This window comes from Fistularia commersonii, chromosome 5 (genome assembly GCF_037954325.1).
Source record: "Fistularia commersonii isolate RoL2024-O1a breed Wild chromosome 5, RoL_Fcom_v1.0, whole genome shotgun sequence".
Lineage (NCBI taxonomy): Eukaryota > Metazoa > Chordata > Actinopteri > Syngnathiformes > Fistulariidae > Fistularia > Fistularia commersonii.
The window spans coordinates 4,085,001-4,106,968 of record NC_141288.1 but is presented as its reverse complement, the minus strand read 5'-3'; the positions used below and the strand labels follow the sequence as shown (position 1 = coordinate 4,106,968).

The 21,968-nt window shown below is 44.3% G+C and overlaps 2 protein-coding genes across 5 annotated transcripts in view; one reads left to right on the top strand and one right to left on the bottom strand.

Annotated features, from left to right (window-relative positions):
• usp6nl (USP6 N-terminal like) overlaps positions 1 to 15,789 on the top strand; it is a 53,043-nt gene extending 37,254 nt beyond the window's left edge. For all 3 annotated transcript variants that reach the window (XM_086146542.1, XM_086146540.1, XM_086146541.1), the window contains 12 exons: positions 1,382 to 1,461; positions 2,649 to 2,688; positions 3,462 to 3,542; positions 4,875 to 4,982; positions 6,050 to 6,159; positions 7,638 to 7,686; positions 8,194 to 8,314; positions 9,998 to 10,092; positions 10,505 to 10,570; positions 10,875 to 10,974; positions 11,056 to 11,208; positions 13,434 to 15,789. In XM_086146542.1, coding sequence (XP_086002668.1) covers positions 1,382 to 1,461; positions 2,649 to 2,688; positions 3,462 to 3,542; positions 4,875 to 4,982; positions 6,050 to 6,159; positions 7,638 to 7,686; positions 8,194 to 8,314; positions 9,998 to 10,092; positions 10,505 to 10,570; positions 10,875 to 10,974; positions 11,056 to 11,208; positions 13,434 to 14,827 — 2,397 coding nt within the window. In that variant the 3' untranslated portion in view covers positions 14,828 to 15,789. The remainder of the gene's footprint in view (positions 1 to 1,381; positions 1,462 to 2,648; positions 2,689 to 3,461; positions 3,543 to 4,874; positions 4,983 to 6,049; positions 6,160 to 7,637; positions 7,687 to 8,193; positions 8,315 to 9,997; positions 10,093 to 10,504; positions 10,571 to 10,874; positions 10,975 to 11,055; positions 11,209 to 13,433) is intronic.
• A 1,633-nt stretch (positions 15,790 to 17,422) lies between these two features.
• echdc3 (enoyl CoA hydratase domain containing 3) overlaps positions 17,423 to 21,968 on the bottom strand; it is a 16,241-nt gene continuing 11,695 nt past the window's right edge. Inside the window, exons 5-6 of one of the 2 annotated variants that reach the window (XM_086146544.1) lie at positions 18,138 to 18,316; positions 17,423 to 17,939 (exon numbers count right to left, since the gene is read on the bottom strand). In XM_086146544.1, coding sequence (XP_086002670.1) covers positions 17,786 to 17,939; positions 18,138 to 18,316 — 333 coding nt within the window. In that variant the 3' untranslated portion in view covers positions 17,423 to 17,785. Of the gene's footprint in view, positions 17,981 to 18,137; positions 18,317 to 21,968 lie in introns of both variants that reach the window. The other variant, XM_086146545.1, reaches the window with a different exon arrangement.

Here is a 21,968-nt window from a genome sequence, read left to right as displayed (position 1 = left end):
TAGAATTTTATATGAAGTTTCCTGGGACACATGCATTGCCTTTTGCTAGCTTTTACCCGTTAACCTGGCACCTGCTTTGACATCATGCTAGCTGTGTGCTAGCATTTTACCTGAAGTAGCCTGGAACACATGTTCTGACTTCATGCTAGCTTTTTACAAGCATATTACCTGCATTTTTACCAGTATTTTACCATTTTACCGACTTGTTAACTTGACTCTAGACTCCAGGTTACCAAGGTATTAGCATTCTACCTGAAGTCACACGGCACATGTGCTTTGACGTCATGCTAGCTATGTGTTAGCATGCACAGTCACCATACACAGCCACAGTAATCGCTTTAAATGCATTAACAAGAACTACAGTCAGGCTTCTTTTAAGGATTAGCAAACTACTGTCGTTTCAGGATCTGGATGAAACCTTATTATACCTTATCATAATTAATTTTTGGGGGGGGTCTCTTCTCTCAGATGTTGCTCACACCTCACATGATGTGTATTATCGGTGTGAATTCAGATGGTGACGCAGGTGGCAAGTTCATTTCACACCTGTTAACACACTTGAGCATGCACACACACCCAGCGATGTTCCACGTTGTGTCACTGACACACACACACACACACACAGTTTTTCAAGGGCATGGAAGTCGCTGATCTGCTCACTATCAAGCCGTCCATCAAAATGTGATACTCAGCCCCCACCTCCCCTCTCCATGGAACGCGGAGGGCATCGATAAGCAGAGCTAACGTGCTAACAGGACATTAACAGAGGCTAACTTGACAGGCTAACGGCAAATTAAAATGCTAACATCAGAGGTTGACATATTTTTTGGGGGGCATGATCAGCAGCATTGAGACTGAACGGTGCCACTTAATGATTGGCGCCGTTGCACATTTTTCCAATAAATTGATTTGTTACCGAATCAGCGCGGCTGCTAAAAATAGCAATGAATCCTCGGGGGGCCGATCGAGGTGCGATCGGTTCGACCTTCAAGGCCCCGGAGTTAAACACGGCTCAATAAAGTTTTGTTCAATCTGGGATGCTTTATTTCTTCATTTTACAGCGACCACCGTCGCATCTGTGTTAAATGACCTCATATAAACTGATTTATTTCGCCTTGAGGAATTAAAGAGGCTAATAAACAAGTAATAACCTTGTTATTATGATTGTCGAATGTTATAATAAGCATAAATCTATAGATTTTACTCCAGCCCTTTTTTCGTTTATACACCTGATGACCTCAACACCCCCCCCCACCCCCCGCGCCGTGATTGCGATGAGTCATGTGACCTCGTCCGATTTGAAACCCCACACCCGACATCAGAAAAAACCCTCCCGTCCGTCCTCGCTCACTGGCGCGTCCCTGCGTCTGCTCTGTTGCAGGGAAAGGAGGCCACCGTGGAGCCGTGGGAGGACACCAACTTCCACCTCTACAAGGTGGTGGACCGCTTCGGCTTCGTCCAGTAAGAACCCGTCCGCGATCACTAAATCGAACCGATAAGGGAGGAAACGCGAGCGCCAGAGGGGGTTATATATAGGATGGAGGCAGGAAATGGCGTGGAGGGATGCGGCAGGAGACTCTGGACCGCAGGGAGGTGGACGGAGACCTGAGGAAATCAGACAAAGGCAGGGGTCGGGGACTCAAATCGTAAAAAAAAAAAAAAAAAAGGGATATCGTCGTAGAATCTTAAGACGTTGGCGTCGACGCTAGATCTATCGTGAGAGCGGAAGATTTGGACCAAAGGGTGGAGTTACAGGGACGGGATGAAAGTGCGAAGAGTCGACGCAGAGGATGGAGAAACACCTGCGAGCAGGTTGGAAGGGGTTGAGGAAACATCTAGATGTCATCTAGATGTCCAGGAAAATGAAAGGAGACGAGCAAAACTGACTCCCTTCTCATTTGCCACCCTTTCAATTTAAAAGCGTCTTTTCTTGGAGCTTCTCCTCCATTCCAGCCCTTAACCTTGTAAGCCTGAATTTCCAGGGGGTCAAAGTTGAAACGCTCTTAATTAGAGTGGCAAACTTTTTAATTCCTCTTCCCTCAGCCGCAGGGAATCTTCAAATCTTTGGACTTAAGACCTCAGAACACTTGATAGCCTCAACCTTGACCATTTATATTTTAATGTATTTCTTATTCTCCCTCCTTCCTACTATTATCTATTATTGTTATGTTTTTGCTTGAAACTCTGGCACAACAATTTCCTTCGGGATAAATAAAGTTGTTCTCATCTCATCTCATCTCAAACGAAGCCAGAGTGAAAGGGAAACGCACTCCGGGAAAAAACGTTAGCAGGACGAACCATAATGGCGTTCCTTTCTGCGAAAAAGCTACCAGCTAATAGCTATGCTAACTGCTAGCCCCGCTCTCGTAAACCAGAAAAAGTTCCTAGGAATGATTTCCCCGGTTTTTATGCTAGTTCCTGGAAACGCAGACAGTTCCTACTTATGAAATGGGCTAAATGGGAGTTGTTTGCGGGATTTAAAACACAGTCTTTGAAAATGCTCGAAGATTCGCTTCATTATTCTGAAGTGCAGGTTTCTGCGCGGCTGCAGCCGATTGGGTCCCCGAAGGACGGATAGGACAAAACACCCCGGGATTCCTCTTAAAGTCTCCTAATATGACCTTCCTTTCTCTTTCTCCCCTCCTCAGTGAGAGTGAACTTCCATCCTACGACTCTGTGGAGGAAAAGGTGAGAGCCTTTCGCCGCGATTTAGAAATGTCGGGATGATTTACCCGCGGTCTGCGGCGCTCCTCGTCGGACTCCCAACGCAAACTAACGATAAGCATCCCAGTGATGAGAGGGTGGTGATCGGCCGCTGCTTCCCCGCAGCACGCACTCTATTTATAGGGGTGTGTGTGTGTGTGTGTGTGTGTGTGTTTGCGATCTTCATCTTGAGCTTCAAGGACTCTTCAACGCCCCATCGGCAGACACTTCATCTTCCTCGCCATCCGGCAGACGCCGGCTCTTGCGCGACTTCTTTGCTCGAAATAGAAATGTTTCTCTGTCGCTTCAGGGGGTCTTTTCTGCCAGCGTGTGTGTGTGTGTGTGTGTGTGTGTGTGTGCCTGCGTGCACACACCCCCACCACCACCACCACCACAGTCTTTTGTATCAAGGTATATCAGTGTGTAGACAAACAAAGGGTTGGAGGGTTGCATTCAAGCTCCGTGGGAAATAAGAACATCTTTCAGTTGTATGAGAAATCATTTATTGAGATTATTATTGATTATGAACTTTATTCCTATTTATCGTTAGCACAGCTCACACATATATTCATATATGTATATTTGTTCTTGCATACACTCGTGGCTGCAGGGCTTCTTGCTAATTCATAAAAGTAAAAGTGTATTCATGAGATGTACCGCAATTATGTGCACGTGGCGCCCGTGACCCCGCCGCCCCCTCAGCAAAGGTCACGACCCTCGCTAACGTGTCTCCTCTGCCCCCCTCCACCCCCCGGCAGCAAAAACACACAGAGCTGGAAAGAACCAGTAAGTGGTTGAAGATGCTGAAGAGCTGGGATAAATACAAGCACAGCGACAAGGTGACACACACACACACACACATACACAAATACACACACACACACCTGCAAGCATACATATATGCATATACCGGACGGAGGGTGGGTGGATCGGAGGCGGAGTCTCTTCAAACACATTCAACTGAAGCTGTGTATTATAATCCTATGCATATAAATGGTTAGCTTCTCAGGCCTGCTTTATATAGATATATGTAGTTATATGTACGTTCATATATATATATGTGTGTATATATACATATATATTTATATATATATATATATATATGTTTTTTTTTTTTTTTCCTTTTTATCAAGCAGCAAAAGAGGCAACTTAAGTTTGTAATAATAACAACAACAATAATAATAATAATAATGACAATGCATTTTTTAAGGTGCCTCACTCAACACTCATGGACACCATATAGACGTATGCATGTACACAAAATTTTAAACAATAAAATAAAACGATAAAAGTTTGTATATGTATTAGCTTTTCAGGCCTGGTTTATTTATATATATATATATATATATATATGTGTGTGTGTACTTTATTCATTCATAAATATGTTTTTATTTCCTTATTTTACTTTTTATCAAGCAGTAAAAGAGACAACTCAACTTTATAATAATAATAATAATAATAATAATAATAATAATAATAATGATGCATTTTATTAAAGTTGCCTTACTTATCACTCAAGGACATCATTTAGACGTATGCATGTACACAAAATACAGATTTAAAAGAAACAATAAAAATGAAAACAATAAAAGTGACATAAAGAATCCTGTCTTAAATGAATCGGGTTTCATTTTCACCTGCGGTAGTTTATGACTTTTTTTTCTAAATGGTTTATTACTAATTAATTAAGGTGTGTTTGTCATATGAAACCGTCACTGGCCCTCCTGTCGTCCGACTTCCTCTCGTTGCCATGACGCCATTATTTACATCTCGCCATCGCCAGAGTGCGTGGTTTTTTTTTAACGCACACTCAGGAAGTAGATGCCCGAGCATTCACTCGTGCATTCAGACGCACAAAACGGCAGACCGACCCTTTCCTCTTGCCTGCCGGAGGCCCGTTGCCACGGTAACCTGTGTCAGCTTCACTACGGCAAAAAGATGTGACCCCACAATGAATGATTAATTAACCGCCGAAAAAGGAAACAACAGGCCGTCTGCCATCCATCATTTGCCGCTGCTGGGTTTCATTATGGGATGTCGGTAACTTCGGAGCTCCGGTTCCCGGCCTTCCACGACACACACACACACACACACACACACACCAATAATCAAATGTCATTTTTGATTTTCAAATTTTCAAATTTTTCCCTCTAACCTCCATCTCCGTCCAGCTGGTGCGAAGGATCTACAAGGGAATCCCCCTGCAGCTGCGTGGGGAGGTCTGGGGTCTGCTGCTGGACATCCCCAAGATCAAGGAGGAGAAGAAAGACTTCTATGAAGTGAGACGTTAATAGTTGTCATATTTTCGTTGTTTTTGTCATTATCATAATTCTTGCCGTAATTTTCAGACTATAGGGCGCGCCTGAATATAAGCCGCACCCACTACATTTGAAAAGAAATAAAAAATGTATAGGTCACGCTTGTCTATAAGCCGCTAGTGTATGTATTAATTAAGTAAGTAACTTAAATGCTTAATTGTCCGAACATTTCGTGTAACACGTGTGGTTAAAAAAAATTAAAAATATAGAAGCCTACCAGGAAAGGTCATTGATGACTATCTTTATCTTTATCCCGCGCGCTAAAACCACAAAAGTCGTCTTCAGAATCCCACCGTCTCACACACACTTCCTCAGTCTCGCTTTCGTGGTCACTTGTGCAAACCACACGCGTGTGTGTGCTACCGCGTCTTTGTGTAATTTCATTGGTCCGATGTGATGAGGCGAAATATTTTGGCCACATGAAGGTCATTGGACTGAAATTAATCTATAAATTGGACGCGTCACTGTTTAAGCCGCAGTGTTCGAAGTGTGTGAAAAACGTAGAAGCTAATAGTCTGGAAATTATGGTAATATTGTTGATACTATTATTGTTTATGTGGTTATTCTTCCTCTTATTCAGAGTAATAGTATTATATTTGATAATTATCATTATTATTATTATTATTATTATTATTATCAAGTATGAGTAGTAGTATTGTCGCTGTGTTTGTCATTATTAATGTGTTTGCTGCTATTATTATTGTTGTATCAATGTTATGTTATCATTGTTTGTATCTTTATTTTCGTGATTATTATTATTATTGTTATTATTATTAGCAATGATGTGACTCTTATGTTTTTTGTTATGGTAATTTTGGTATTATTTTTAATATTACTATTATTATAATTCATATTGTTTTATTATTATGGTGAATGGCCTCATGATTTTCTTTCTATTTTGTGTGTTTGTCTTAAATCTGGACTTCAGTGTATTTTTCTGTTGTAAAGATACAAGTTAAAGAATTGGGAAAATGGGAAATTTGACGGATAATTACAAAATCTCTGAGCAGACTCTCCTCCGTCTCCAGAAGCTGAAGGCCCGAGCCAGGGGTTTGTCCCCCGACGTCCGCCAGATCGACCTGGACGTGAACCGAACCTACCGGGACCACATCATGTTCATGCACCGCTACGACGTCAAGTAAACACACACACACACACACACACACACACACAGGGTGGCACACTTTCTCCGGCAGCTTGCTCTCCGATGACGTGTTGTTAGCTCACCGCGCTAACCTGAGCGACGCCCGACCGCCAGACACGCCACAAAGACCTTTATTTTCTATTAAAAAAAAGAAAAAGAAAAGCGGAAACATGGCTGCAGGAGTCGGTACTTAGAGACGAATCCAACGCCGACGTGACGAGAGCCGCTCTCTACATGTTATTACATGCTAATTACATGTATTTGATGCTTAACCTTAGGTGAGAGAAGAAATATGCTCTCAAATACTGCCTTTTTTTCTATGAAGTGATTTTCTATTAGGGAAAAACATCATTACTTACATATATTCTTTACAAAAATATTTTAAAATGGAATGTGATTATTCACAGTGATTAACAGAAAAAAATTCTGAAAAGCTGAAAATCTATCAAAAAAAATTTTTTTAATCTAAAATGAATAAGAAAATAACCTGCATAAAAGACAAAATAAACACCAGAAGGCCGAAGGAGTTTCAGTAACACACAACCTTGAAACACGTGTCATAACTTTGATGTCACAGAGTGTGTGTTTGTACAAGCTGTCACAGAGTGTGTTAAGCTCGGTTTCAGAGTGTGTGTTCAGTCCCTGTGTGAGAGTGTGTTCAGTCTGTTTCAGAGTGTGTGTTCAGTCCTTGCATCAGTGTGTGTGTTCAGCCTCTGTGTCAGAGTGTGTATTCAGTCCCTGTGTCAGTGTGTGTGTTCAGCCTCTTTTTCAGAGTGTGTGTTCAGTCCCTGTATCAGTGTGTTTTCATACAAGCTGTCACAGAGTGTATTAAGCTCTGTTTCAGAGTGTGTGTTCAGTCCCTGTCTCAGTGTGTGTGTGTTCAGCCTCTGTTTCAGAGTGTGTTCAGTCTGTTTCAGAGTGTGTGTTCAGTCCCTGTTTCAGAGTGTGTGTTCAGTCCCTGCATCAGTGTGTGTGTTCAGCCCCTATGTCAGAGTGTGTGTTTGTACAAGCTGTCACAGAGTGTGTTCAGTTCCTGCTTCAGAGTGTGTGTTCAGTCCCTGCATCAGTGTGTGTTCATATAAGTTGTCACAGTGTGTGTTCAGTCTCTGTTTCAGTGTGTGCTCAGTCTCTTTTTCAGAGTGTGTGTTCAGTCCCCGTGTCAGCGTGTGTGTTCTGTCCCTGCATCAGTGTGTGATCATACAAGCTGTCACAGAGTGTGTGTTCAGTCCCCGTGTCAGCGTGTGTGTTCTGTCCCTGCATCAGTGTGTGATCATACAAGCTGTCACAGAGTGTGTGTTCAGTCTCACTATGTAAATTTCTGTTCAGTCCGTGTGTGTACTCATTGACTTGGCGTGTGTGTCTGTGTGTGTCTGTGTGCATACATGCCTGCGTGCGTGTGTGTGCATGTTCTGACCCTGCGGTGTGTGTGTGTGTGTGTGTGTGTGTGTGTGTGTGTGTGTGTGTGTTTCCAGGCAGCAGGCCCTCTTCCACGTCCTGACAGCCTACTCCATGTACAACATGGTGAGTCCAGTCCAGCTTACAAACTCTCCCTCCTTCTTCCCTCTGGTTCTTCTGTCTTCCTCCCAGTCGCCTCCATCAGACACCGGACTTTTCCTCCCGACCTCGACCTCGGAGCGCGCACACACACCTCCTCCGCCGACACGTCGTCACGGGATCTCCCGGCGTCGTCCTATTGGCTGTCGGAGGTCCTCGAAACCGAACCTCCCCCCCCGAGGGCTTTCGAAATCCTCGTTTTTAATTTTTTTTTTTTTTTTCCTCCCCGATAAAGAATCATCTTTCCTCCTTGAAAACAAATCTCTTCCCCGTGTTCGGTCGTCAGGGAGGCGCAACAAGCCCCGCCCCCTCCGGGCGGAAGGGAGATCAATTTATTGATTGACAGGAGAGACGGCCAATCGGTGACTGCAGAAAGGCCGGAGGGGATTTTTTTTTTTTTTTAGCACTCTGGTTTGACGGGAACCGTAATCCACGTGTGTGTGTGTGTGTGTGTGTGTGTGTGTGTGTGTGTAGGAGGTTGGATACTGCCAGGGGATGAGCCAGATCACCGCCCTGCTGCTCATCTACATGAACGAAGAAGACGCCTTCTGGGCGCTGGTCAAGCTGCTGTCGGGGCAGAAGCACGCCATGCACGGTAACCTCCATCCCCGCCCCTCCGCCATTTTGTTTGTTTTGCGCCGCATCGCCGTCGTTGCGCGTCGTTGCGCAAGCGCCGAGGAGGTCGGAAGTCGGTCGACGATGTCGCACGACAACGGCGTGACGTCACATGGCGGCCTCTGTGAACTCCGTGCACTGTGATGGGCAAAGCCAACCGCCCGGGTACTGCGGAGCAGGAGAAGATACTTTCTCCGTGGAGCAGATCCACCAAGAACCGAAGATGGAGTCCACCGCTGGAACGGAGGAGAGCCTTCCGCCACCGGCGCCCGACGGCGAGCTGGTGGAGCTGTCGGCGGAACGCGACGCCCTGCGGCTGGAGTGCCGGCAGCTGATGCGGCAGCTCCGGGAGCAGCAGAAGGTGGAGAACCTGAAGGTGTCGCGGCAGAGGGAGGAGAACGTGAAGCTCATGGCGGCGCTCTCTCAGGCCAGAAGGTCCCTGGAGAGCCAGAGGTGCCAACGCAAGGAGGAGCGTTGCTTCCTGCTGGCCGTGCATCGCCTGGGAGCGTCCAATCTGGAGGCGGCGTTGCGGCGACGCGAGGAGCTGAGTCGCCTGGCGGAGGAGAACGAGGCCCTGCTCCTGGACGTGGAGCATCTGAAGGCGCAGGCGGAGGCCGAGCGGAAGGAGGCCGACCTCCGCCGCGCCGCCAAGGAGAACGAGAAACTGGAAGCGGTGCAGAGGAAAGCCGAGCTGGAGAGAGCGCTGGAGGACGAGCGCCGGCGCTACGGGGAAATAAGGAGCGCCGTGGAGAGGGAGCGGGAGGACATGGGCGCCGTAAAGGCGGCGTTGGTCCAGACCGAAACGGACATGAGGCGCCTGCGCGAGGAGAAGTCCTCCATCCTGGTGGAACACCGGAAGGAGACCTGCAGGCTGCTGGCGGCGCTGGGCCAGGTGAGGGAGGACCTGAGGGCCGAGAGGCTCCAGCGCCAAGAAGAGCGCTCCAGCGTCATGGAGTCCCTGACCGAGGCCGAGATGACCCTCTACGAGACCCCGGCCAGGCAGAAGAAGCCCAAGAGCCGCCGGTTCTTCTCGGCGCTGGGCAGAACCCTGCTGATGCCCTTCAGGCCCTGCGTCCAGGGAGACCTGGACCACTGAGAACCTCCGCCTGGAGGACCAGAGGAACCTGAGCAGAAGCCGTTCCGCCGCTCTTCAGCTTCCCCTCGTCCTCGGCAAGGACGATCCGGCAACTCCGCGGCGTCCGGGTTCCGCGTCCACCGACCCGAAACCAGACGGAACGCCGACAAGGTCCGACAAAACTCCCAAAATGTGACGTTACATCCCATCTAACCATCCCATCTAAAACCGCCAGACCTCCAGATGACCCTTACCAGCCGATCGGATGTTCCGTCTGTCCTCGTAATAAAGTTATAGATCTCTAAAGGCGTGTTATTGATTTTTAACTTATTCCAAATTTGAGCAATGATGTCATGGTTGAGGACACATGGGCATTCCTTCCCGAGATGTACTCAAGTACATCGCGGTGTCGTCTGCAAACTTGTCGACACAGCGTGCGGGGAGGAAGAGCGGCAGCGGCGGCGTGCTTCCTGCGAGGCGGCGTGTTCTGAGGGGGCGGTCCGAGGCCCCCCCTCACCCCCCCGGGTAGAAGTCCGACCCGCTGGCGTGACCCTGAACTCCCCCGTCTCTGCTTGTCGCCCCTCGCAGGCTTCTTCATCCCGGGCTTCCCGAAGCTGATGCGCTTCCAGGAGCATCACGACCGGATCCTGAGGAAGATGATGCCCAAGCTGAAGCACCACCTGGTGAGACCGGCCGCTCGTACGGCATCTCGTAGCCCCGCCCCTTTGGCGCCAGCCGCCCCCCCGGAGCTTCACTCCATTCCCCAAAATTTGCTCCACCTTTCAGGCTACTCTTTGGCCCTCAGCCTATGGGCCTACTGCCATCGTGCCCAGCACCTGCCCGGCCCCCCGAACCTCCAAGGGCCATCCCCCCCAGACAGTTATGACCTCCCGTTAGGCCCCGCCCCCTTCAAGCCCCGCCCCTTCAAGCCCCACCCCCTTCAGGCCTCACCCCTCCCAAGGACAGTACTAAACTGAGTACTCTAAACTGCACCCTGCAGAGCTCTCAATACATTTCTTGTGTGTGTGTGTGTGTGTGTGTGTGTGTGTGTGTGTGTGTGTGTATGTGTGTGTGTGTGTATGTGTGTGCGCGCAGGACAACCAGGAGGTGCTGACTAGCCTCTACACCATGAAGTGGTTCTTTCAGTGTTTCCTGGACCGAGTAAGTACAGTTTTGGAAGCACAAACACACACACATATGCTCATGTACTCTGTGTGTGTGTGTGTGTGTGTGTGTGTATGTGTGTGTCAGGCCATGATTAATGTTTGGCTCCGAGATGTAACTCCATCCCACGCGTTAGCTTTTTTAGCTTTTTTTTTTTTTTTTTTTGTTAGCGGAGCCCATCGAGAGTCCATCGAATTCCGATTTTATTTTGTGGACACTCATTGTCTCAATATCACGCGATTGGACGTCCAGATGTCACATGATGTAACCCACCCGGCGTAACTTGTCCTCGGCCTTCCAGACCCCCTTCACCCTGACGCTCAGGATCTGGGACATCTACATCCTGGAAGGCGAGCGAGTGCTGCCCGCCATGTCCTACACCGTCCTCAAGCTGCACAAGAGTAAGACCTGTGGAGACCCGTCGCCGCCGACGCCATCCGTCGGGGCGTTGCCTTGACGACGGTTGCCTCGTGTGTCCTCAGAACACCTGCTGAAGCTCTCCATGGAGGAGCTGGTGGAGTTCCTGCAGGTGACCTTGTCCAAAGACTTCTTCTACGAGGACGACTTTGTGATCGAGCAGCTGCAGGCGTCCATGTCGGAGCTGAGGAGGGCCAAGCTGGAGCTGCCGGCGCCAGGTACCGCTAGCAGCGCGCCGTGCACGGACACACCCACACACACACACACACACACACACACACACATGCGTGCATGAACAGTATCATCTGTTGCAATATCAAGGTGTCCTAATAGACGCTTAATGGTTTTTATTTGTTCTTGTATACTGAGCAGCTGCAAACTTGATCAGTAATGGACTATTATAATTATTTATTAGCTATTAGATCCATATATGTAAATACTGTATTTTTAAAAGTAACCATATAATTGTGAATTTTCCCTTTTTTGTTTTATTTTACAACAATAAATATTGGAAATATATATTATGGAAATATAAAAACATAATATGATGAGGTCACATCTTCATATTTTTGTCCTCTCATTTAGATATTTTTACATTACAAATAATATCTAGATAACTTGCATTACTTCAAGATATATGCCTGTATGAATAATTATTTCATTTTTACTATTGAAAACATTACAAACAAGATAATCATTTTGTATAATGTCAAAAGACATAAATGACAAGGTCCATAATCATTCAATTATAGGCAGTACTTCAATCTTGAAGTAAAAATAAAATGCTAAAAATGTGTTATTATAATTAAAATTGAATAATTAATAAAAAAAAAAGCATGAGAAAATAAATGTATTAAAATAATGATATAAATTAAATAATTTAAAATGTTTTGAATAACAATATGAATTTTGTATCATGTAAAATGACATTATTATTATAGTGTCAAAAGGCTGTGAGGTTGAAGTAATATCTATTATTTAGATCATCATAATATGCATTATGTAAACAAATAAAATATATATTTTATATATTATAAAAACAATTTAATAAAACAATATGAATAATCTGCAGACTTAAGTGATGCCTATACTTAATGTATGTAAAAAAAAAAAAAAAAATTCAATAATTATAAGAATAAGCATTAGAGGTTCAACTTATGGGGGAAAAAAAAAAAAAAAAACATCGATGGCACTTCCAGCTAAGAGACAGTTCCCACTCCGCGGGACACAAACACGGCGTCCGCGAGCGTCCCGGTGCTCGTGCACCGTCTCCTCATTAACCTGCCCTCTCTTCTTCCTCTCCTCCGGGACAATGTTAGCGAGCGGCAAACGCGTGGCCGTGAGCGGCGGCGGCCGCATCCCTTCCTACGACGGCAACCGGTGGGCTATCCTGACTGGTCCCTCCCTCCGTGTGTGTCCGTCAACCCCCCGTCCGTCCGTCCGTCCGCCCGTCCGCCCGTCCGTCCGTCCTGTCTGTCGCCTGTCTGTCAAACCGCGCTCGGGTTTTCATTTGGTTTTATTTTCGAATTCCGTTTCGTCGCCCGGCGAAGGTCGTCCTTCCCCCTAAGTTTGCTTTTTTGCCAGCTTCCTACTTCCTGTTTTAACCGTCATACGTTTTCCTCCTTTTTACCCGGAGTTTCCTCCAGACTCTCAGGAGTATTTTTTTCGGAGGAGTCCGGACCCGAAGCGCGGAGGAAGAACTTCGGCTCGCTAATCGCTTCACTTCCTGTCCGACCCCGTCTGCGCTTCCTCTTCCCCAAACCTGTTCGGTCTCCGTCTGCGACACGATTTCTGATCGCCGTCACAAATTCTTCCAATGATTTCACTTTTCAGCCGCTAGAGGACACCGTTGCTTCTTTATCCCAATTCGTGTCAGAAATCAGACCACTTGCGACTCGCCGTCTGTGACATCACTTCCTGTCGGGATTTTTTTTTTGTTTCCGTCTCCCAGGGAAGGAGTTTAAACGAGCTTTCCGTGAGGTGTGGCCGATCCGGCCAATCAGAAGAGTTTTTTTTTTTTTACTGTATCCCTTTCCTCTTCTTGTTTCTTCTTGATTCATTTCTCAATTTTCCAACATATGGATCAATATATTGATTTTTGATCGTGATGCTAACGCTCCCGCGTTGTCTGGGTTATTTCTTGGGGTCCTTGATGTCGTGAAACAGGTTCCGCGGATGGCGAACGCTTCTCCCGCGAGGGTCGTAGTTGAGAAACGCGCCGTGTTTCCCGGCTCCGCCCGCCCGGCGGCGAGCTTGCGCCCGTCCCGTCCTCGACCCCGCCTGCGGAGCCCCGCCGCCGCCGTGAATGCAGCGGCTATTTTGCATGAATCCATGTCCCCCCCCGTTGTGACTCGTCGTCTGATGTGAACCCGCCCAAACGCCGCCTGCCTCGCCGTCGCCGCCCTGACGATTCTGCCGTTTTTTTTTTCTCCCCCCCTCGCAGGTAAAGAGGAGGAGTTCCCCAAGAAGCCCCTCGGGCAGCTGCCGCCGGAGCACGCCGCGCCGGCCAATCACGTGGCGAACGGTCAGAGCCACGCCGAGCCGGCGGAGCCGCCCCGCGAGCCGTCTCCGGAACGCCAGTGGGAGAGTCGCCCGCCGAGCCGCGTGCGCCGAGACTCCCTGGACAAACCCGTCCGCCACCACAGGAAGGGCGCCCGTTCCAGGGGGTCCGGGGAGGCCGAGCAGAGGCGCTCCGACACGCCAGAGAGGAGCGAGACGCCGTCCTCGACCCCCCGCCCGGGCCCTCAACCCCCCTCGGACGACAGAGGCAAGACCCACGGCGCCGCCAACCACAACGCCAACGCCGCCTCCGGCTCAGGCCGGGAGATCACGCCCCGCTGGGTGAAACCCTCCGAGACCAAGCTGGAGGCCGCCAAGGCGCTGGCGGCCAGAGCGGCGCGGCCGAGCGGGACGGCGTCGCCGGCGCCCTCCAGCCCGGACGACGCGGCGCCGGTCCGCCTCCGCAGCCACTCCAAGGGCTTCTCCCCCGGCGCCGACCGCGGCTCCGACGCCTCACAGTACGACAACGTGCCCGGGCTGCCGGAGCAGGAGTTCCAGGTCCCGGAGCCGGAAAGACCTCCGTCCAGGATGAGGCTCCCGCGCGGCGAGACCCCCGTCCACCACGCCAGGAACGCCGTCGCCGCCCCCCCGCCATTTTCCCACAACGACACGGCCGGCGTCCTGAGCCGGTACCGCCCTTCTCCGCAGCAGCAGGTCCCCGTCTTCCATCCGTCCTACGCCGGCGGCTCGGACGCCCACGAGGAGAGACGCTATCGCCCGCCCGCCCACTTCCACTCGCCCCCCCACGTATACGCCGACCAATCCTACGCCACCACCCGCCGGCCGCCCGGCGACCCCTCCCCGGAGAGGGCGCTCATGAACAACTCTTTCGCCACTTACCGCCGGCAGCCGGCGCCAGGCTCCGCCCCCGTCAAGCCCCGCTACGCCCGCCCCGCCCCCCTGCGGCTGGAGCCCCAGGGCAGCACCACCCCCATCTACCTGCAGAAGCTCACCTCCACCGCGCAGGCGCGCGCGCACGCCGGGCCGTGGCGCGCCGACCGCCCGCCGGAGTGGGCGCGGCGCGAGCGGCAGGAGGAGGAGGAGGAGCCGCCGCCGCCCCTTCAGCACACCGGCGGGATCCCGCGCTCGCCCAGCTTCCAGCGCGCCCAGATGTCCCCGGTGACGGAGTTCACCTTCCCGCCCGTCGGACCTCCCGCCGACGGCCTGCTCCACTACAGGACGCCGCTCCAGGAGCAGCAGCTCCCGCAGCTGTTCGGAGGCCCGCACTACAGGCAGGCGCAGGAGGCCTTCGCCCTGCAGGAGTCCATGCTGCTGTGACGGAGCCACATCGGCGCCTCCTTCTGGAGCTCACCTTTTTACCCATCGCTCCGAGGAAGCGACTAGACCAAAAAAAAAAAAAAAAAAAAAAGACTGAAGATTTAATTTTATTTTTGGATGTAAATCATTAACAGGAAGTTGAGCGCATATAAAGTATATCTTTTAGAGTCCGACATGTACAGTGCTTTTATTTTGTTAATATCCGTAGCGGAGGAAACCCCCCCCGGTCTGTTACCCAGCTTTATTTTTTTACACGTCGCCTCCGGGATCGGTCCGATCGGGGCTCGGTAGTTTTCAAAACGGCGACGGAGTCCAGCGTTTTATCTCCACCCTCGCGTTTTCGGAGACGCTCAAGGCCAGTGTTTGTTTGTTTGTTTGTTTGTAACTTGGATTAGAGACTCGAGGAGCCGAAAAATGTTACTACGATATTTATTTCAGGGTGTTTTCAAAGCTGGGAGTCCAGAGCCGGAAGGGAAGTGCGATCAAACCAGGTGCTTGTATTAATTCTACGCCTTTCGTACAACTGTTGGTACTTGTGTACGTTTATTTCACAGTTAGCCGCCCAAAATCAGCCACAATTGACTGAACGTTTGCAAATGTTTGGCCCAGAATGTTTGGACTTTGAGACGCGAAAACGCCCTTCAAAAAGAGACTCCTCTGACTGCCCGTCACGTCACCGGCTCCCGTAAGAGGACGGCGAGTCACCTCTCCGTTCGGTTACCGTCAACACTGTCACTTCAACTACTGATCAACTAAAGGCACTTTGACTGACCCACACACACACACACACACATACAGGCGCACACACACACACACACTCTGCAGTCAGACGTGTTTCCTCGTGTTGAATGGCGCTCCGTTCAGTTAAAGGTCTTATCTCTGTATGTTTTTTTTTTTTGTTAAAAGACTAATTTCCGACCATTCCGATACTTTGCTTAATAAATGGAGGCGGGAAAAACAAATGTGTGTGTGTGTGTGTGTCTAAGTAACGTGCGTTGAGGTTCATGGCTGGTGAGGCACCGATGTTATCACAGTCAGATTTACAAACACCCTGCAGAAAAGCTTATTCACCATTTTATTGGCAGCAGTTGATGTGTTTTGTTTAAAATATCACATCAGCATTCTTTACATATACAAACTGTAGCATAGAAAAAAAGCACGTGTAAAAAAAAAAAACCTTATTATCTCTTACCTTTACTTATAAATGAAGTCCATGCGCCGCTCCCTCTGAAGCATGGATAACTTGCTTGTAGAAGTCTTTTTTCTTCAGTTTTAAAAGTCTCTCCGTCTCAATGGAAATCACTGCCGGTGAAGACAGTCGTCCTCGATCGGTCCTGTTCCGACCGTATGTTTTGGGTCTTTTCGTTGCCGAGAATGAGCGCTCCGCCGATGCTGCCGGAGCCGGAACGATGACCGCCGGCTGGAGCGACTTTGTCGCCGCAGGAACAGTTTGAATGAGATCCTGCTGGGCCAAAAAATCGAGAAGCTGCCCAGGAGATTTACATTCATCCCTCGCCGTTTGTGAGCTATACAGCCCGATGAGATCGGGAAAAAAAATAGCTGGATGGCTGCACTTGACTTGCTAACTGTTTACTGTAGCTTGCTATTGCTAATTCTATTATTCGAGTAGTTCCATGAGGCACCGTCACCGCGTGCCTCACTTAATGTCTCTTCGCTGTCGTTTTATGATTACGAGAAACACGTTACAGTTGTTGACGAAAAACATTAGACACATCAGCTAAACTAAGGAAATTTAATTCATACATTTAAAGTGTTTTATTAAAAGTTACATCCACAGAGACAGCAATACGGTCTCAGTGCATAGCATGCCAGCACAGTTAGCAATATCATTGTGCAATCCAAAGTGGGCTCAGCTGGTTGCCGTGTCACCGCACGTCTCCTCTTCATATTTGAACGGTAAACGTGAATATATATAACCATTTTTTTATTTTTTTATTTTTTCATTTTGCATTTTTTTTCTTTCCGTGATGACAGGTGAGGCAAGGCCTCCCCTGCCTCTACTGACTGCATGTCACTGGTGTGTCTTCCTCTGCGCCTCCTGCTGGAAGGGATGCCGTCTCTGCAGGGGGACGGGATCTGCTCATCCTTCTTGGTCAATTTGTTTATCCTTCATGTTTTCACGTTACATGAAACCCCTTTTTGGTTAGCGTTTTTAATCACGTAGTTTTCAGATTATTTACTATTTTTGAGATTTATTTGATATATATTTATATTAAATTTTATGCTTGCATTGATGGTAAATACTGTTGATTTTAGGGTCATTTTCGGTTTGTTTCATAGCGACTTCTCATAAGTTTTAGAATGCTGTTTTCATGTTTCAGAAATATTTCTGTCACAGTGACAGTATTTTTTTTATTATATAGAGTTAATTATATATGTGAATTCATGTTTTTTGTGATCACTATTATAGATCTTTTATGTTTGGTTACAATGTTTTTGTAGTTTTAGTATATTTTTTCTCATTTTAATTTCTTCAAAATCATTTATGGTTTATTTTTCTTTATAAGGTGTTGTATTGCTGGTGTTTTTGTAAAATTCTAAGCTTTATTAATGAATTTTAGGATTATTTAAAGATTTGATTCAAGCTTTTTTTTTATTTCAACTTGTGCATTTGTATTTTATTTTGCAATTTCCTTAATATACATACTCCACACATCAACCTGAGCGGACAGTCTCAGTTGACTCTTTTCAATCGACAGTCGAGAAACTGGAAGAAAGTCGTCTCTTCATCGCTTCCTTTTCGTCTTTATCTTAATCTTTAAAGACAGAGTTTGTCCCTCACTGATAATCCATCCCAGAATGAGCAGTCACACCCGGGGTTGTTACCCGGGAAACCCCGATAATCCTCCAGCTTCCTCCTCATTGGCGGGCGGATTTCCATATCCGGGTTCACACCGGTTCCGGGTCTACACCACGTCCGGGTCCAGGTTCGCGCCTTCAGTCATGAGCCTTCTGGAGGGTGTGGCTCCACCGCGGGGGCCGTTTCTGGATGAAGGCCCGGATCCCCTCCTGTCCGTCCGTCAGAGCCAGGTTTTCCACCATCACCCGGCCCGCCGTGTCGTAGGCGGCGTTCCGGCCCTGGGACATCTGCCTGCGGGGAGGAGAACACCTTCTCACACCCGGGTTCTGGAGCTGGAACCGAACCAGAGGTTCTACTGAGTATTATTTCTTTTCTTATTTATAAACCAAACTGAACATCGTGACCATTGCCCTATGGTTTGCTTCTCCGAATATCGAAATAATCGAATGAAAATACATAACGTGAAATAGAAATACGTTGATGTCGGACCTCTGGAAGGTGGCTTTGCCGAGGGCGATCACGGGCCGGCTGGCGCTGCAGATCCTCCGGGCCACGGCGAGCGTCTCCTCCTCCAGGCGTTCCTCGGGCACCACCCTGCTGACCAGCCCGTGGAGGAGGGCGTCCTGGGCCGAGAGCGGCGTCCCCGTCAGCAGCATCTCCATGGCAACCTGGAAGAAGGTATGGCGGGGGGGGATCAGTGGGGCCTCTTGTAAACACAACAAAATATTTAAACTTATGTTCAAAAAAATAGCCTTCAAGCTTTTTCATGGATCAGCTTTAAAGAGTAGGTTTATGGTTATACCCATATATATATAAAGACAAATGCAGACAAAAATATGTATACCAATATGCACACACATCGATACCTATATATATATATATATATATGTATATATATATACATATGGGTATAAATATATACCTACACATGTTTATGTAAACCAATGTATTTTGGCATGTATTTATGTAAGTGAAATTATTTCTTTTTTACTTCAACTTCTTTCTGAATGGTTTTCATATCATATGCAATCCTATATTTATTTGTTTATGTATTTGTACAGATATGTATGTATAAACAGATATGTATATACCATATATATATATATATATATATAAATGTATTATATATATATATATATATATATATATAGAGAGAGAGAGAGAGAGAGAGAGAGAGAAAACTATATATATTTAAATCTATATATACCGATATATTTTGGCACATATGTTGTTGTATGTATATTGTATGTAAAGTAAAATGTCCCTATATATAGCGATGTGTGTGTGTATATACATATATACACACACATACATATTTTTATATGCGCACAACTGTATATAGAAAGATATATATAAGTATATATACCAAAATATCTAAGCACGCATTTATATAGAAAACTGTTTATATGCCAATATAGTTTGACATCTATGTACATATGTATATATGAATATATATTGTATATACATATATATATACTAATGCTTATATACATGATTGGAAACCTATACATATTATATCCATATATGTGTGAGTGCATATATATATATATATATATATGCCAACATATATGTACACATATCTATATAGGTATATATAGATGTGTTAGTGTGTGTATGTATATGTACGTATACACACATTGTTATATAAAGGCATATTTTGCTTTACATACGTTTGTGCCAAAATTTATAACTAATATGTTTCAAATATATACGGTTGTGTATATGTCTGAAAAAAGAAAGAATTTAACTTGTATTCATAGTGTTTATATTGGTGTGCATTCCAAAGTGTGTTTATGTATCTAGGTATATATACTTATATATATATATACATACTTATATATATACCTATATAGATATGTATACATATATGTTGGCATGTATGCACATATATATATATCTGTGTGTGTGTGTGTGTGTATATATATACACACGCATATATGTATAAAGAAATATATATATCTATATATATATATATATATATATACACAGGTAATATATACAGGTATGTATATATGTATAAATATACATACATACATGCCTATATTAACACAGATGGATACACACCTATAAATAACACATATATATATTGTTTTTAGCAGTTATGTATATAAATCCATACTATTAATAAAACTATATCTATATACTAATATGCATACATATATGCACACCTATATATACATTTTTATACCTTTAAATGTGTCTCTATATATAGATATATATGTATATATATATCTATACATAGATATATATACATATATATGTTATATATATATAAACATTTTGTGTTTGTATATGTAAACATGTCTACACACCTGTATGTACCTAAATATTTTGGCATGTATTTATCTAAGTAAATATATAAATTTAGACATATATTTATACCTTTATATGTACACACCTAATAATAATACCTACATGTTTCAGCAGGCCTATGTGTAAAGTAAAATTGTATATATATATATATATACAGTAAATATATTTATATACACACACACGCCTATATATGTACAAGGACCATAATGTATATATAGACATACTCGCATAGGCATATATATACATATATATATATATGTGCATATATAAACCTGTTAACCTATTAATTCACCTCTACTTGGCATGTATGTATGTCGAATAAAATTATTTCATGTTGCCTTGAAACTTTTTCAGAAACCTACACAGATATACCAATATATTTATATATAAATGTACTAACCTATGTTGATAGACCTCTATCATATATGTGCATATATATTTATATATGTGTAGATATGTTTAAATATATATATGTATACACAGATACGAAAACACACATGTATACCCAAATATAGACACATATAGGTATACATATGAACACATGTTAATATAAACCAATTCATTTTGGCAAGTATTTATGTTATTTGTGTTATAAGTTATTTCTTTTTTACTTCAAACTTCACTCTGAATGCCTTTAAATCAAGTACAATCCTATATAATTATATCCTGTATATTTTTATGAAAACTTATACATACATATGTGTATTTATATATTTATATCTATATATATAGAGAGATAGAAAGAGAGACAGAGATGTGGATATATATTTATATACACGTATATATATATATTCAAAGCCAAATATACCAATATATTTTTCTTGATGTATATAAAGACAGCATAAAGTATATAGTATAAGTATCGTAAAAAGTAGAGTATGTTCCTGTATATACCTATGTGTGTTTATGTATATACAGATATATCCACACACACCTATATATGTGTTTACCTATGTATACATATATATTTAGACATATATTATAAATGCAGGTATATATATACATTTGTACAGTATGTACCTGTATATAGACACATATATATGTATATATACCAATATATATATAACACATACCTATCTAAAACATATTTATATATATTTATATATTTATATATTTATATATGTATATGTACTGAAATATACAAACGCATAGATACCTAGGTGTTTCTGTATGTGTACATGTATACACAGCCATATGTACCTATATGTTTTGGCATGTATTTATGTAAGTAGATGTATATTTTTATACCTTTATATGTATACACACAAATAAAAAAAATACCTGGATATTTCAGTATTCACATACAAAAACTAAAATTCTTTCAAAATTGTTCAGCATATATATATACACATATTTTTTTTTTAAGATTTTTTTAAGATTTCTTTCTGAATGTATTAATATCACATACAGTCCAATGTACACGTATATGTCCTAAATATTTATAAAAGTACATTTAAATACATATATATAACAAAATATTTTGGCATGTATGTATGTAAAATAGAATATAAATATATGTAAAATAAATGTACCTACACACAACTATGTGTGCATGTGATTATAAATATGCCTCACATCTATATATAGACCTATGTATACTTATATATTGTGACATATGCATATAAGTTTATATATATATATATATATATATATATATATATATATACACATGTATATTGAGACATACAAATATATATACCTCAATATATAAACACATATAAGTATAGACATCTAATTAAAACCTATATATATAAATATCAATATCATTTCAAATGTGTGTCAAAATACATATATATATATATTTTAATATATTTATATTTATTATATATATAGATTCATTTATACCTGTATATATATATATATACCGATAGGTATTCATGTACACATATATGCACATCTATATATATTATAAACCTATTGTCTATACCTGTATATGTGTGTTTGTATGTGTGTGTATATAAATCTATATATAACTACCTTAACAAATAAACATGTAGGTTACCTATT